This window comes from Acomys minous (assembly GCF_964271855.1).
Source record: "Acomys minous genome assembly, chromosome: 16".
In the NCBI taxonomy this organism is placed as follows: Eukaryota; Metazoa; Chordata; class Mammalia; order Rodentia; family Muridae; genus Acomys; species Acomys minous.
In genome coordinates this window covers 94,375,152-94,392,563 of record NC_140498.1, presented here as the reverse complement: position 1 = coordinate 94,392,563, position 17,412 = coordinate 94,375,152, and the positions used below count along the sequence as shown (strand labels likewise).

The following is a 17,412-nucleotide window of genomic DNA, read 5'->3' as shown; positions in this document are numbered from 1 at the left end:
GGAAACCAAATTCCAGAGGCCAGTGAGATTTCCAAGTAGACCTTATTTGGACCGGTTGAGTCCCAGCCCCATGGTTTCTCTACTAAGTCAGCTGGTGTGCAAAGCACAGATTCCCTTCCCAGACATGCACTTGCCTTCGATGCTTGGAGTTGGGTCTCCATCAGGCTTAAAACTTTCTGACTTCTCTCCCTCAGATTTAGTTTGTAAGATGGTGCTAGTCACACAAAGGTAGAGTTTCTCTCTCTCTTTTTAAGATTTATTTATTTAATGAGGAATGCTCTGGCTTGATCTGCACATACACCTGCTGGCCAGAAGAGGGCATGAGATCCCGGTGTAGATGGTCACGAGACACAATGTGGGTGCTGGGAATTGAACTCAGGACCTCTGGAAGAACAGACAGTGCTCTTAACTATCTCTCCAGCCCCCAAATTACAGAGTTTCTCAAGAATTGAGAAGGAGATTTTTTTTTTTTTGACACAGGGTTTCTCTGTGTAGCCTTGGCTGTCTTGGGTTTGCTTTGTAGACCAGGCTGTCCTGGAACTCACATCTCCGCCTGCCTCTGCCGGCATTAAAGGCCTGTGTGCCACCATGCCCAACTGAGATTTTTGTTTTGTTTTGGTTTTTTTCTCATGGCGGTCTTCATTTACTCCACTTGTCCTTTGACTTAAAAGCAACCACAGCAGTGATGGCACTTACATACCCCACTTACCCCTCAAACCACCTGAGCGAGGAAACAGAGGCGCAGGGAAGTGACATCACTGCACAGGCTCCTATAACCGTGTCACCTGCAGAGAAGCCAGGTCACTGACTCCAAAGACGCCCACACAGATGGGAGGAGGTGGCTGGGAGGGCCTGCTCTGATCCACAGTGACCAGCCACACCTGGGCCTCCTGTCCCCTCAGTGGCTGCCAGAGAGTGCTAGGTACGACGTGCTCTCCGGAAACCAGGAGAAGGCAATTGCTACCTTAAAGCGGATTGCAACAGAAAATGGAGCCCCCATGCCTCTGGGAAAACTCATCATCTCCAGACAGGTGAGTGTCTGGACCGTGTGTGTGTGTGTGTGCGCGCGCGCGTGCGCGTGCACGTGCATATGTGTGGGTGTGGGTGTCTGTTAGCCAATAACCTTTATGTCCTTGTTTCGAAACAGGAAGACCGAGGCAAAATGAGGGACCTTTTCACACCCCACTTTCGCTGGACGACTCTGCTGCTGTGGTTTATATGGTAGGAGCTGCCGGCTGCCCACCCACTGTCAGCCCTTCCCAGTGCACATGGTTGAGACCTGAGATTTACTTATTTATTTTGATGCATGTGTGCATGAATGTTTGTGTATAAGCATATGTGTGCACATGTGTGTATGCACATGTATACATGGGAGGTCCAAAGATGATATAGGGGTCTGTCGCACAGCCTCTCTCAACCTAATAAATCGAGGCGGTGTCTCTTGCTTGAAGCTAGGCAGCTTGCTATGGAGATCTGGTCTCTGTGTCTGGAGTGCTGGGATTCCAGGCTGGCCACCGTCCGTGCAGTCAGCGCTCACATCCAGCTATTCTCTCATTCTCTTCTTCAGGTTTTGAACTTGGCCTGGAGCCACTCAGATAAGTAGCTTTTAATGGAGACGTTTCTATTTCAGCTTTTCAAGAAAACACATCCCTAACGATGACTTGCAAAGGTGGATACAGTAAAGATACAGGTCGCCAGTACAAAACCTGTGCATTGGAGAGACAGGGCGGCCGGTGTGCCAAGGCAGTGAGCCTGCGTACCAGAGAGACAGGGTGGCGGGTGTGCCAAGGCAGTGAGCCTGTGTACCAGAGAGACAGGGCAGCGGTGTGCCAAGGCAGTGAGCCTGTGTACCAGAGAGAAAGGGGGGCCGGTGTGCCAAGGCAGTGAGCCTGTGTACCAGAGAGACAGGGTGGCGGGTGTGCCAAGGCAGTGAGCCTGTGTACCAGAGAGACAGGGCAGCGGTGTGCCAAGGCAGTGAGCCTGTGTACCAGAGAGAAAGGGGGGCCGGTGTGCCAAGGCAGTGAGCCTGTGTACCAGAGAGAAAGGGGGGCCGGTGTGCCAAGGCAGTGAGCCTGTGTACCAGAGAGAAAGGGGGGCCGGTGTGCCAAGGCAGTGAGCCTGTGTACCAGAGAGACAGGGTGGCGGGTGTGCCAAGGCAGTGAGCCTGTGTACCAGAGAGAAAGGGGGGCCGGTGTGCCACGGCAGTGAGCCTGTGTACCAGAGAGACAGGGCGGCCGGTGTGCCAAGGCAGTGAGCCTGTGTACCAGAGAGACAGGGCGGCCGGTGTGCCAAGGCAGTGAGCCTGTGTACCAGAGAGACAGGGCGGCCGGTGTGCCAAGGCAGTGAGCCTGTGTACTAGAGAGACAGGGCGGCCGGTGTGCCACGGCAGTGAGCCTGCGTACCAGAGAGACAGGGCGGCCGGTGTGCCAAGGCAGTGAGCCTGTGTACCAGAGAGACAGGGCGGCCGGTGTGCCAAGGCAGTGAGCCTGTGTACCAGAGAGACAGGGCGGCCAGTGTGCCAAGGCAGTGAGCCTGCGTACCAGAGAGACAGGGCGGCTGTCCAAGGCAGAGAACTTGCATACTGGAGATGGGGCAGCTGTGGTAAGGGCTCAGGAACCCAGAATATGTAATGAGCTTGAAGCAACCAAAGGAACTGAAAGAAAACTCCCCTTCCTACAGGGGGTCACTGTTTATGGTCCAGGGCCCTCCTCTCTGCACCTGTTGCCTTGGCTACAGCTCCTGGACACAGCCCACCCTTTGAACGCTGAGGTGTGGTCAACAGGGCCATTCTTGGGACCCTCCCAGTTTATCTCTGCTTAATTTTTCTTAAGCAACAGCAGTGGGAGGAGACCGGAAAGGAGGCAGATGCAGAAAGTAATTGTTTTCCTCCTTGCAGCAAGTCCAAAGTCCAATTTCAGCCATTCTTCTCCCGCTCCCTGCCCCTCGCCCAGGTCTCCTATGCAGCACCTGCTGGTACACAGCCCTGGGAGGACCTGTGTCCTATTTTTAGCCTGGTTCCAACCTTTCTTTTCCCCTTTGAACAGAGGCATTGATTAGAAGAGAGGTGTTCCCAGCATGGTCAATTACAGGGAAGAGGGAAGAGAGGCTTTCATAGCGCAGAACCCAGGCGTGAGTTCTGCCTCCACAAGCACTTATTAAGCGCCTGCTGTGTGCTCGGTACAGAGTGGCATCCTAGGGTGTTTAGAAAGGAGTGTTGGACAGAACTGAAATATCTACCTTTAAGAACCTATAGATCAAAAACATTTTTAAATAATTTTTAAATAATCTGCAATTCCCTTGGACTGATTTTGAATCCCAACAGCAAATAATGTGGGAGGCTGATTTTAATCCTGTCAGTCCATGTTAAACCCAGTTCTTACCTCAAAGAGAATACAGTGTTTTTCAGAAGCAAATATGTGTTCCCCCGTGGAAGTGGTTAAATGGGAAAGCCATAAATCAAGGTATCTGCCAAAAAACTTGCTTGCTTGTCGCAGATACTACAACCTGATGGCGTTCCTAGCTTTTCATTTTTTTCTTTTTTCCTATTTATTTATTTGGTGGAAGTGGGTGGTTGGTAAGTGAGTACGTCTCAGTGGTCTTACCTGATAGTTGAAAGGACGTTGGGTCAGCTGCAGATGCATGGCTATTAAGGTAAATTGATGCGGAGATGATTTCAGCTCTCCACAGTCGGCCACCAGCCTCGCAGTCTTTAGCATGGTGGTTTGTTCCCTTGTTTGTTTCTGGCAACTTTAGCTTATATTCCCCCATGTTGAGCCAGCATCACATTCTGTGTAAGTGGAGACCGGGTTTTAATTTATATCCCAGGGCACTAGGGGCTCATTCATTGCTAAAATCTGACAAGATGAAACTGGACAGGCAAGAGGGCAACTGCCGGGTGACAGGGCAGCAGTTAGTGAACTCGGACTTTGTCATTGCGAGCCGAGGGAGGGGTTTTCCCCACCTTCTGTGTATGACATTTGCATGTAGCATATGGGGAAATGTTATCCTTGAAGTTACAGGCTGAGAACACGGGATGTAGAAAGAAAAGGAAATGGCCATTTTAACCAATCCAAACAGCTCTACAGTTCTTATTTATTTATTTATTTATTTTGAGACAGGGCTTCTCTGTGTAGCCTTGGCTATCCTGGACTTGCTTTGTATACCAGGCTGGTCTCGAACTCACAGTGATCCGCTTGATTCTGTTTCCCGAGTGCTGGGATTAAAGGCGTGCGCCACCATGCCCGGCTCATCTCTACAGTTCATACTGAACAGTAGAAGCCACAGCTTGCTCGTGTCATTGTAACCCAGGAGACGCACATCGGCCTCTGGTCGTGTCTGGGTCTCCACGTGGTTGTTTTATGAACTTTCTGGCTCTGTTCACTCTGAATTAAAACCCCAGGTCCAGGCGGGAGTGAAGTGTCATCATATTCAAAAATTCATGTTCAACCCCTCACATTAGCCTGGAAGCCTTGTGCCCCGTGAATGCTGTGCTGTCTGTCCTGGGATGTCTCACTATCCTTCCGAGAACTCCTGGGGCTGGGAGGGGCCTTGCGCTCCGCTCTCTGATGCCTCCACGCCTCCTTCTCCCCGCCCCGCAGGTTCTCCAATGCCTTTTCTTATTACGGCTTGGTTCTGCTCACCACGGAACTCTTCCAGGCGGGAGACGTCTGCAGCAGTAAGTACCCAACCACGCGGCCCTCCACCCCCACCCCTAATAACACAGCCACTTGCTCTCCCCACCACAGGGCGTTGCTGTCATTGGCGTGGCATAAATCCACCCTAAGTCAGGGCTCCTGCTCTGAAGTTAGCAGTGTTTAGGGGTAAACTGAGGCACCACTGAGAAATCTCACTTGCCAAAAGAGCAGTCTGTTTGGCTGAAAGGGACATGAGGGGAACTTTCATCTGTCAAAAGATCCGAGGAAAACACATTCTAAGAGTGAGGGGGGTACTCCCACTCAGTGTGTGTGAGACCCTGGGTTCACTCCCCACGAAAGAAATAGCTAGCTACATAAATAAAATAAAGACGTAACTTTTGTTTTGCTTTGTTTTACCCCTGCCTCAGTTTCTTAAGTGCTGAGATTATATATGGGCACCACCACGCTTAGATCAATGCCGGATTTCAGGAATGAACCACCACCGTCAGCTCCGTGGTAGGCTTTTTATGTTTTTAGATAATGTCTCACTATGTAGGCCAGACTAGCCTGGAACTCTCTATGTAGGCCAGGCTAGCCTCAAACTCACAGAGGCTACCATGCCTAGCCTTTAGCTGGGCTTTTAAAGAACAGCATCAGAGCTTGGCGTGGTAGCACATGACTTTAATCCCAGCACTGGAGGCAGAGGCAGGTGGATCTCTGTGAGTTCGAGGCCAGCCTGGTCAACAGGGCAAGTTATAGGACAGCCAAGGCTACCTGCCTTGAAGATAGATGGATGGATGGATGGATGGATGGATAGATAGATAGATAGATAGATAGATAGATATACAGACTGATAAATAGCAGTTGTAGGATTGGAAGAGACCTCCCTCTACAATACAGAATGCATTGTTTCCATGACTCTCCCGACTTAGATCTGTCCCTTTGCCCAGGGGCTGCGTCTGATGCAGGGGCCAGGCAGGAGCTTACAGCTCTGGGGACCATGAACATCAGCAGCATAGACACATGTCACAGGCAAAGGGCTCACTCATAGCTCAGATAGGTCGGAGTGTCCTGGATCTCCCCTGCCCCCACGCCCCCGCCTCCCCACCCCTGGGAGCTGCGGCTTCCAGTTGGTCAGAAATGCAGCAGTTTGGATCCCCAAGCTCTGGGCTGCCTCAGTCACGGGGTCACCTGATTTATTTTTCACTAACAGCATTTAAGGTGAGCACTGCACACAGCTAAAACAACCTTTGCAGCCCCTCCCCCCTTTAAAGGGCCCAAAGCACAGTTCCCAGGCTTACGCATGTGATCCTGGGCAGTGGCTAATGTGCCCTTTGCCTGTGAGATGGAGTCACAGGTCTCTGCCCTGCCCAAGGGAATTCCTGACTTGGGTGGAACCCAGGGCCTCCCGAATGCTAGGCAAGGGCTCTACAGCCATCCACAGCCCCCGCCCCCACCCAGGAACTTTGACACAATGCCAGCACCATTTAAGCCTTCTCCAGACCAGTTTAATCAGCATGGGTGAGGCCCACGCATTGGTCAGGTTTAAGGGGCGGAGGGTTGTTTCATGAAGCAGGATCACCAAACAAACTGAAGAAATAAGAAGAAATGTGCAGTGTGCAGATGTTCAGCCATTGGCTCCGCTTCAAAGGCAACACTGGAACTCTTGACACTGAGTCCAGGGCAGAGGACAAAGGCACCAAGTTTCTTCAGGGTTTGCCTGCTCTCTTTTGCATGTAAAGCCTAAGGGATTGTGAGTGACGATGGGTAGAGGTAAAGTGTGCTGTTAGCAAGCATAAGGCCCCGGGTTCGATACCCAGCACAGTGTGTTCAAGCATTCACTCATGAAATGGTATAGGAATTTGAAGAGAGCTGGCTGTGGTGGCGCACGCCTTTAACCCCAGTACTCAGGCTGCATCTTGTCAGTGACGGTATTTCAGGGTGACTTGGTTGGACATAAGAGTTGTAATGTGTTGAAGACACTGGTACATACCCCAGAGTAGGTGTGGGGTGTGTGTGAGAGAGAGAGAGAGAGAGAGAGAGAGAGAGAGAGAGAGAGAGAGCTGCACCCACATAGGTGGACTTTGGGATGGCTGGTTTTATGGGTAAACCTTTGTGAGGAGGGTTATTCAGGAGTTGAGGTTGGGGAGGGGGAAGAGGATGAGAATTCCAGGACCTAGTGAGGACTTTCCCTGGAAGAGGCTTTAATGCCCTGACTGTCTCCTGTGGGTCCCATTCCCACCCCAACACACACGTACCCACGTGTGTACACAGACACACACATGCATGCACATACATGCACACACATGTACACACATACACATACATGCGCACACACATGTATGTACATATGTGTACACACGTGCACGCACACACACCACGGCAGCAGGCATTTTGGGGAGGCTAATTACACAGAGGGGTCATTATCATGTGACAGGAACCAGCAGTCACCTTAGTGGGTCCTGCCTGTTTCAGCAGGTCTGATGCATCTGTGGGATTGCATCCGCCTCTACACAGCCTGCCTCAGAGTTGGAGAAAGTGCATAAAACCTCACAAGTGTGCAGAAGCAGGGTGCAGAGGGGCTGAGCCAGGCCTCTGCATTGTGCTTGAGGCTCACCCCTGAGCCTGCGGGTCTCCCCTCTTTTACTGTGGTGTCTCAGATCCGAACCATAGCCCTGCAAAACCCAAGCCCTGGAGACTGGAATCTTTCCCAGCTCGCCGCTCTACGGGCAAGAAGGGCTCGGGTACAGAAATTACAGAAACTGTGTGACCACCCCTGCCCCGCTTTCCCCACCCTAGTCTCCAGCCGGAAGAAGACTGTGGAGGCCAAATGCAGCTTGGCCTGTGAGTACCTGAGCAAGGAGGATTACATGGACCTTCTGTGGACCACCCTGTCCGAGTTCCCAGGTGAGGCTGGGGCATGCCTTCAATTGAGTAGTTACATTTAAAAAGTAGGTCCATTGCTACACATCCCAAGGAGTGGTGAGAGGCCTGAAGGTCTGACTCTACTCAAGGGCTAAGGAGTTATGCTGTCTGGTTTCGGGTATTCTGATAAAAGAGCAAGACTCGACTCGAGGCTGGGCATTGTGGCGCACACCTTTAATCCCAGCACTCGGGAGGCAGAGGCAGGCAGATCACTGTGAGTTCGAGGCCAGCCTGGTCTACACAGCGAGTCAAGGACAGCCAGGGATACACAGAGAGACCCGATCTCAAAAAAAAAAAAAAAGTTAAGAGCACTGACTGTTCATCCAGAGGTCCTGAGTTCAATTCCCAGCAACCACATGGTGGCTCACAACCATCTATAATGTGATCTGGTGCCCTCTTCTGGTGTGCAGGTGTACATGCAGGCAGAGCACTGTATATGTAATAATAAATAAATAAATCTTTTTTTAAAAAGGGGGTGGGGGTGGGGAGAGCAAGACTCTTGGATTCGCTGGGCTGGTCCACTCTCAGGGGCAGAGGGTAACATAGGGTGGGTCACTGGGAACCAGCTGAGAAGCTGCCTGCCATGTCCCCACTCTGCTGGCAGGTGTCCTTGTGACTCTGTGGGTCATCGACCGCCTGGGCCGCAAGAAGACCATGGCGTTGTGTTTCATCACCTTCTCCCTCTGCAGCCTCCTGCTGTTCATCTGCATCGGAAGGTGGGTGTCGGGAGGACCCCCAGCCCAGGGGATCTCATGATGGGCCGGATAGTCAGGCTCAAGGTCAAAACCTCTGCCAGGGTAGCAAGGGACCGTTTCTATTGGTCCTAACCGCCGCTCTATTGCTGTGAAGACACTGTGACCACAGCAACGCTTATAAAGGAAGACATTTAACTGGGGCTGGCTTAAGTTTTCAGAGGTGGTCTAGTCTGTTATCCTCACGCAGGAAGCAGGGCAGCACGCAGGCAGATGTGGTGGCTGGAAAGCAGCTGAGAGGTCTGCATGGAATCTGCAGGCAGCAGGAAAAGAAAGCACCTCAAAGCCCGCCCCCAGTGACGCACTTCCTCCTACAAGGCCACACCTCCTAATCCTTCTCAAATAGTGCCGCTCCCTGGCGACTAAGCGTTCCAATCCGCGAGCCCGTGGGGCCTGTTCCTATCCAAACCACCACGTGGCTTAACCCAAACAAGAGCCCTGCGTGGTTGGTCACAGAAGTTGTGAATGTGTTAAAGTGATTTGTGTGATAGAAAGAGACCTTGTTCCAAACAGTTCCTACTGAAGACACATTTATTTCTCTAGTTTTCCAACTCCTAGGAGCCCCTGAATGTAGACCTGATCTCTGAGGGACCCCAGACCAATCCCGATGAGGAATCAGTGGGCTGCAGGAAGCGGGAGAGATGGGGCTTAGAGTGTGAAGGGTTGGTATTACAGGTCACCAAGGAGGACAGCTGAGCAGAGCGTTGGGGACCTGGAGTGCCCTTAAAACGCCACTTAGGTCTCAAAAAGTCAAAATTTAAAAACAACAAACAAACATACGGTCCTGCTAGAAACCAAGGCCACACACACGCTGGGCAAGTGCTCCATCGCTGAGCCTCAGCGGGAATATTAATCACTCTGACCACGTTCCCCCACTCGCCACAGCGGTGTACCACAGGTGTGCCATCTGTGAGTAGTGTACCACAGGTGTGCCGTCTGTGAGTAGGTGTGCCACAGGTGTGCCATCTGTGAGTAGGTGTGCCACAGGTGTGCCATCTGTGAGTAGTGTACCACAGGTGTGCCGTCTGTGAGTAGGTGTACCACAGGTGTGCCGTCTGTGAGTAGGTGTACCACAGGTGTGCCGTCTGTGAGTAGGTGTACCACAGGTGTGCCGTCTGTGAGTAGGTGTACCACAGGTGTGCCGTCTGTGAGTAGGTGTACCACAGGTGTGCCATCTGTGAGTAGGCGTACCACAGGTGTGCCATCTGTGAGTAGTGTACCACAGATGTGCCATCTGTGAGCAGGTGTGCCAGATGGAGAACAGTGCTCAGCACCTGGAGGTGCGTCTGTGCCCGTGTGCTGGGTAGGAAAACCTTTGCCCACTCAGGTGTCCGTTCTTCCCAGGAAGGTGGGATTGTGCTGAGAGAATCTGACAGAAAACAAAACAAAAACAAACAAACAAACACCCCTCTCTCCTGCTCCTTTCTCCTCCCCAGAAATGTGCTCACCCTCTTACTCTTCATTGCAAGAGCCTTTATTTCTGGAGGCTTCCAAGCGGCCTATGTTTACACGCCAGAGGTAGGAGAGGTGCCCGAGGGCTGGGGGTGGGGAGGTGGGGGTGGGGGTGGGGCTGGCAGTGATGTTTGCCCAGAACATCAATTGTTCTTGGCTCTGGGTGGCACCCGTAGCCCTCAGTACTCCCACTTATTTTATAATCATCCATTTTCCCCTGCTCATACATGCTTTAAGCTCAATGTAAGAATTCCAGAGGTTGCCTAAGTGTGTAGAGGCAAAGCCAATGGGGGTGGGGGGGGCATGCCCTCCCTTCTCGAAGGCAGCTTGGTGTGTTCTCCAGATGGGTGTGTGACTCAGTGCTAAAGTGTTTGCCTTTCTTGCTCAAGGCCCTGGATTTGACCTCCCAGTACTAAAAAACAAAACAAAACATTTTTTTTTTGAGACAGGGTTTCTCTGTGTAGCCTTGGCTGTCCTAGATTTGCTTTGTAGACCAGGCTGGCCTCCACCTCACAGTAATCCTCCTGCCTCTGCCTCCTGAATGCTGGAATTAAAGGCGTGCACCATCACGCCCTGCCTTTTATTTTTTATTTTTTCCAAAGTTTAAAATTTTCTAAGCCTGGCTAAATCTCAGTCACCTGGCTATTGGTGACCATGAAGTAATCAAGTAGGTGATGATTCATCCTCATGTTAGGCCTCTGTGTAGCCTCTGAAAACCCACACTAGGAGTTGCAGAGATACCAGTGGTTAAGAGCACACACTGGTCTCCCAGAGGACCTAAGTTTGATTCTCACCACCCACATGGGGCACCTCACAATCACCTATAACCTCAGCTTCAGAGGTTCTCACCACACACACACACACTCACACACACACACACACACTCTCACACACACAGACACACACACACACACACACACTCACGGCACACCAAGTTGCTCAAAACAGGGTCAGTGCGGGTGCTGTGCACGCTCTCGTGTCCCGCTTCCATTAGCTCTGGAGGAAGGTGCGTGTGGTGTGGCTGACACAGCACTGGTCACGGCGCCTGCAGGACAGAGGCCATTGCCAAGTTCAGCCTGGAGCCCTTGAAGCTCTCCAGCAGAGAAAAAGAACTGTAGACTGAGTCCCTCTGTGCATTTTAATGCTGAGTAGCCTCCGTGTGCCAGGTGTGGTGCACAACCGGCAGTTTACGTTGTGTATTGTGCACTGTGTGTGGTGTCCACTGACCCCTACGGAACTGTCTGCACAGGCTTTTCTGCTATACTGGGGATAGAACCCAGGGCCTCACCACGCCAGGCAAGCACTCTGTAGACGCCCCGCCCCCACCATTGTTAGCCAGAATAGGCTCCTGCCTGCAGCCAACCTCACGCCCTCTGCACTGGGCGAACCCCTGACCTCCTTCGCCTGTGTCCCCTCCTGCCCACAAGCAGTCCCGTGAGTCCTGAGCGGGAAGGGGGGAGGGATTTCTGTGTTTCCCATGGCACCCGCCCGACACACTGACATTCCAGGTGTACCCCACGGCGACAAGGGCACTGGGCCTGGGGACCTGCAGCGGCATGGCGAGAGTGGGCGCCCTCATCACCCCGTTCATTGCTCAGGTAAGTGTCGCCCCAAATACAGATCCAGGGGGCGGCCAGCTGTGACTGTAGGCTGGACAGCATTTCCTAGCAACCCACCCGAGGACGGAAGAGCCTCCGCAGGATAAAGGGTCCAAGGCCATCAGGCCTGGACTCAGAGAGCCTGGAGTCAAACCCAGGGCTTCCCTGTGCAGAAGACCGTGAGGGTACTGGAGTAAGGTGGATGCACTGGGTGTGGCGGCATGCTCTGGCAGTCCCAGCTACTTAGGGGAGGCCGGGGTGGGAGGAGCACAGTTCAGGGCCAAGGTAACCTCGGGCCATCGACCCAAAGAACAAGACCCCAGAGAGCAGCAGGCCAGTTGTCTGTCTTCCTTTCTGAACTGGCTGATGGGTGAGCTACCAAACCTGCTGACTTTGTTGCCGCAGAGCGTTCCTGTCCGTGTGCAGGGTCGAAATATCCAGCTTTCTTGCTTTCGCCAGTTTGTTTTGAGACAGGGTTTCTCAGTGTAGCCTCGGCTGCCCAGGGCTCGCTGTGTAGACCAGGCTGGCCTCGAACTCACAGTGATCTGCCTGCCTCTGCCTCCCGAGTCCTGGGATTAAAGGCCTGTGCCGTGACACCCACAGACTTTTGTCACTTTTTGAAGGAGTCGGTCCCATTATTAGACTTAGTTGCCCTAAAGATAAATTGGCCCAACAAGATGGCAGGTGGGGATGAGTCTGACCATGACTTGGGTTTGATAACTGGTAGCATACAAGGAAGAAGGGGAGAGAGCCAGCTCCTATAGGTTGGCCTCTGACCTCCACACGTGGGCTGTGCATGGGCATGTGTCCATACACATGTACACACACACACACACACACACACACACACACACACACACACAGGAGCTCGCTCGTGCACAGACAACAATGTTAGGTTTCCAGAAGGGGAGAGAAGGAAGTGGGTAGTTTCAAAAGAAAAGCCCGTGTCAGGTGTCCTTCAGGCCCTATTAATTCTGCAAGCAGACAGGCCACACAGCACAGTGGGGTCTGCAGCAAGAGGCTCAGTCCCGCCAAATAATGCTGGGTCTCCTTCAAGTTTCCAGTGGGGAGGAGGTCCTGGACTGTCAGGAAGTAGGGTCAGGTAATGTGCTCTCTATGCACCTGCGAACAGGGTGCCCCGATTCTCAGGAGGAGGTGAGGCTTGGACTCTCTCTGAGAGCCTTGAGGGGTGGAGCCTATGGGGTCTAGGAAGCTCGGGCAGCAGCTGACCGTGGTCAGGCAGCTCTTCGTAGCAACTACAGAGGTGGAGGTGGGGTGCGGGAGGAAACTGCAGAGGTGTGGGACTGTGTCTCTGAGGGTCTTTCCAAAAGCGCCTGGAGGGGCAGTGTTCTAGCAAATAATTTGGTGGTATTAGTGTATTCGTGGTGCTGTACCCCACTTTGTCTACTTCCAAAGCATTCTCATTACCCCCCACACATCCCTGTCACCGCCCCACACCCAGCCTGCATCCTGTCCATGCAGACTTATCTGTTCTTGGTAGTTGAGAAAATTGGGGTGCTGGCATCTTCTTCAGCACTGTTGTCCCCTATATGTCACCAGAGTTGTCAGGGCCAAAGCCTGGATCCTCTAAATCCTCACAAGGTGTCTCGGTGCACCAATTAAAGAGATGGATGCTGGGCGTGGTGGCGCACGCCTTTAATCCCAGCGCTCAGGAGGCAGAGGCAGGTGGATCACTGTGAGTTCGAGGCCAGCCTGGTCTACAAAGTGAGTCCAGGACAGCCAAGGCTACACAGAGAAACCCTGTCTCGAAAAACCAAAAAAAAAAAAAAAAAAAAAAAAAAAAAGAGGGGGGGGCTGGAGAGATGGCTCAGAGGTTAAGAGCACTGGCTGTTCTTCCAGAGGTCCTGGGTTCAATTCCCAGAACTCACATGGTGGCTTACAACTGCCTGTAACTTCAGTGCCAGAGGTTCCGACACCCTCTCACAGACATCCATGTAGGCAAAACACAAATGCAAATAAAATAAGTTATAAAAAAAAAAAAAGAGAGAGAGAGAGATGGACATGTGGAAAGGCACGGGTTCACTCACTGTGGCCACATTGGGAAGAGGAACCAATGCAGGGGTCCAGTGACTCTCCCCTCCACGGCCGTTGTCATTATCCTGATGTGAGATTTGGGGTTACACGGAGGGCAAGAGGTTCACGTAGCTAAGTGGTCCTGGTCACAGTGTGGTCCTCCCCAGCACTGGCCTGTCATCAGCTCAGCTCTGGCCTGCTCAGTCTGTAAGTCCTTGGAGTTCTGTGTGACCTCTTCCTGGGAGACACGCGGCTCCTTCTGACCCGCCCCAGGCTCCAGCCTCCTCCTTCCAGCACAAGACCCCTTAAGCAATCCCAATTCTCAATTCTCAGGGGCCAATGTGTCAAGCACGTGTGGCCAGAGAGGCCAGCACATGTCTCTTCGGGGTGTCTTCATTCTGTGCCGGTTCCTTGGGGACAGGGCATTGAGCTCTGCCCTGTCTGTGGTCTGACATTTGTCATCAGACTGGGAATGTAGCACAGGCTAGACTACAGCTATGACTTTGGATTCTTTCTTGGCCCCTTTGGGCTTTTCGACACAGGCTTTTACTATGCATCTGGGACTAACTTGGCCTCAGGATCCCCTTGCCCTGGGTCCTGGGGCCATGGGCACCCACTGTGCCTGGCAGGGTACAGAATCTTAAGCCCGATGGGCCTGGGTTCAGCCTCATCCTCATTAGATAAGCTTGAATAAGCTCCTTAGTCTGCTGTGTGTTGAGATATGTTTTACTCTGTAGCCCAGGCTGGCCCTGAACTCAAGTAATCCTCCTGCTTCAGCCACTCAATGCTAGGAGTAGAAATGTGCATCACCATATCTGGTGGCTCATCTGGCCTCTTGAGCCTCAGGTTCCTGTCTGAAATGGACATGGAGTGCTTGGCTTGGGGGGGATGAAGTGCTCCGCCTGTGGGGATGAAGTGTTCCCCTTGTAGGGACAAGGTGCTCCACTTGGGGGAATGAAGTGCTCCCCTAGTGGGGATGGAGTCCTCCCCTTGGGGAGAATAAAATGCTACCCTTGTAGGGATGAGATGCTCCCTTGTAGGGGTGAAGTGCTACCCTTGTGGGGGGAATAAAGTGCACCCTTTAGGGAGAAGGTGCTCCCTTACAGGGCAATGAAGTGCCCCCTTGTAGGGATGAAGTGTTCCCCTTGTAGGGATGAAGTGCTCCCCTTTGGGGGGATAAGGTACTCCCCTTGCGGGATGAAGTGCTCCCTTGTAGGGATTAGGTACTTCCTTTGGGGGGATGAGGTGCTCCTTTTGTAGGGATGAGGTACTCCCATTGGGGAATTAAGTACTCCCCTTGTAGGAATGAATGGGGGGAGGAAGTGTTCAACCTGTGGTGATGAAGTGCCCTGGGGGGGGGATGAAGTGCTCCCCTGGGGGGGATGAAGTGCTCCACTGATCTCTCTGCATCTTCCTCCGTAGGTGATGCTGGAATCGTCTGTGTACCTGACCTTGGCCGTCTACAGTGGCTGCTGCCTCCTGGCTGCCGTGGCCTCCTGCTTTTTGCCCATCGAGACCAAAGGCAGAGGACTGCAGGAATCCAGCCAACGGGAGTGGGGCCAGGAGATGGTTGGCCGAGGGACAAACAGTACAGGTGTCCCCAGGTCGAACTCCGGCTCTCAGGAATGACCCCTGGGGGTTGAGCTGGTCTTTGAGGCATAGAGCCCAGGAGCTGGCAGAGCCCAGCGGGGCGACCTGTGGTCACTGCCGACACCAAGAACTTACCTAAAAGGGTGATGTGGACCAGCAGGGTTTTGTGTCTTCACTGTGTTTGGCCATGTTCATCGATGGTCACCCACCTCGGCAAGGTGGGGTGCCATTCACTCCAGGGGGAAGGTTTGTACGCCACTGTGGATCTGCATGGGGAAGCCGCTATGGTGGGAGGGTCCCAGGATAGGGGCAGCTGAGCAGATGTCATAGAGTTACCAGTTACACCCTTGGAGAGCCACAGCCCAAAGATCTCCATAGATACAGTCCGGGTCCACACCCCTGTGACACCTGCCATTTTGTCCAGTAGGCTTCTTCTGTCCCTGAATTCTTTGGGATTAAGGTGAGCTAGTGTCTGGCTGGGCCCTCCTGATGCCTCTCCAGGGCCTGCTGGGTAGAAAGTGGCAGATGAGTGTGCATTTGAACTTGAGCCAAGCAGCCCCCCTCCCCGGGCCCCTTTTGGAGTCTCCATCTCTGGCTGCAGAGGGGCCTGTTATATCTCTGGGAGAGCCAGGTACCCACCAGGCAATGGAGTCAGAGAACAGTTGCCCATTCGCCAACGTGGAAATTGGAGGGTGAGGCCTAGCAGAGGGGAAGGGTTGGGTAGGTGGGGACTCAAGCTCAAAGCCAAAGCCAGAGTCTCTGGAAGCAGTTAAGGCCTTTCGGGACCATCTTCTGGCTCCCTCTTCGGCCATATTGGACAGTGAGACCCCACTTACTCAGGCTTTGTAGATGGTGGCATGGGCTGAGGCCCACTCAGTCTGGGCACCAGGAGCCCATTGCCCTTTCCGGGTCTGCCTCTGTTTCTCTCATGCTCCTCTGACAGGGGCAGTGCTGGCCCTACAGGGGCAGGTCCTGAGAGGAAGGCCTGGCATGAGGGTCAGGAGAGTCCACGTCAGAGGGAGAGGAGAGGCCGATGTCATGGCCTCAGGAGGAAGGGTTGGAGGTAGGTCTCGGCATTTCACATGTGCTCCCAGATCCCGGGACATGCGAGTCTTCTCCAGAGGAAAGTGACCCACACTGCTCAACGCGACATTGCAAGGAAGCCGGATTTGCGTTCATCTCTTATTAAAATGTTGGTGACGGACATTACGGGGTCTAAGTCTGGTCATTGGTGACAGTTCACTCTAAAGCCTGCTAACTTGTTCCATCCAAGGAAGTGCTTTGACACAACCTCCACTCTAAGAGGGGGGCAGTCACCCCGGCTGGGCTGGCGGGCAGCTTCGGGACCTTGAGTTTGATGGAGACAACATGCTGACAGGAGGACAGTTCGAAGTCCACCCCCTCTCCTGTCCCGACAGTTACATTTTCTCTTTCTTTCTTTTTCTTTCTTTCTTTCTTTCTTTCTTGTTTTGTTTGTTTGTTTTGTTTTTCCAGACAGGGTTTCTCTGTGTAGCCTTGGCTGTCCTGGACTCACTTTGTAGGCCAGGCTGGCCTCGAACTCACAGCAATCCTCCTGCCTCTGCCTCCCGAGTACTGGGATTACAGGTGTGAGCCACCACCACCCGGCATGACAGTCACATTATTTATCATCATCATTGATATTTGAGACTGACCTTCGAGTGTAGCCCAGGCTAGCCCAATTCTCTTCACCCAGCCATATTTTCTTGTATGTCAAGTTAGTTCTGGGCTGCTCAACTTTCCAGAGAAACAGTCCTCCCTTTGCTTTATATATCCTCTCCTCTGCTCTGCTCTCCTCACTCTCCTCTCTCTCCTCTGCTCTCCTCACTCTCCTCTGCTCTCCTCTGCTCTCCTCACTCTCCTCTCTCTCCTCTGCTCTCCTCACTCTCCTCTGCTCTCCTCACTCTCCTCTGCTCTGCTCTCCTCACTCTCCTCTCTCTCCTCTGCTCTCCTCACTCTCCTCTGCTCTCCTCACTCTCCTCTGCTCTGCTCTCCTCACTCTCCTCTGCTCTGCTCTCCTCACTCTCCTCTGCTCTCCTCACTCTCCTCTGCTCTCCTCACTCTCCTCTGCTCTCCTCTGCTCTGCTCTCCTCACTCTCCTCTGCTCTGCTCTCCTCTGCTCTGCTCTCCTCACTCTGCTCTGCTCTCCTCACTCTGCTCTGCTCTCCTCACTCTCCTCTGCTCTCCTCTGCTCTGCTCTCCTCACTCTCCTCTGCTCTCCTCACTCTCCTCTGCTCTCCTCACTCTCCTCTGCTCTCCTCACTCTCCTCTGCTCTGCTCTCCTCACTCTCCTCTGCTCTGCTCTCCTCTGCTCTGCTCTCCTCACTCTGCTCTGCTCTGCTCTCCTCACTCTGCTCTGCTCTCCTCACTCTGCTCTGCTCTCCTCACTCTCCTCTGCTCTCCTCACTC

The 17,412-nt window shown here is 53.0% G+C and overlaps 1 protein-coding gene across 1 annotated transcript in view; it reads left to right on the top strand.

Moving 5' to 3' along the window:
- SVOP (SV2 related protein) overlaps positions 1-16,191 on the top strand; it is a 62,246-nt gene extending 46,055 nt beyond the window's left edge. Inside the window, exons 9-16 of the mRNA XM_084761418.1 lie at positions 903-1,031; positions 1,148-1,221; positions 4,599-4,675; positions 7,434-7,541; positions 8,164-8,275; positions 9,748-9,829; positions 11,272-11,361; positions 14,818-16,191. Coding sequence (XP_084617544.1) covers positions 903-1,031; positions 1,148-1,221; positions 4,599-4,675; positions 7,434-7,541; positions 8,164-8,275; positions 9,748-9,829; positions 11,272-11,361; positions 14,818-15,024 — 879 coding nt within the window. The 3' untranslated portion in view covers positions 15,025-16,191. The remainder of the gene's footprint in view (positions 1-902; positions 1,032-1,147; positions 1,222-4,598; positions 4,676-7,433; positions 7,542-8,163; positions 8,276-9,747; positions 9,830-11,271; positions 11,362-14,817) is intronic.
- The last annotated feature ends 1,221 nt before the right edge of the window (positions 16,192-17,412 follow it).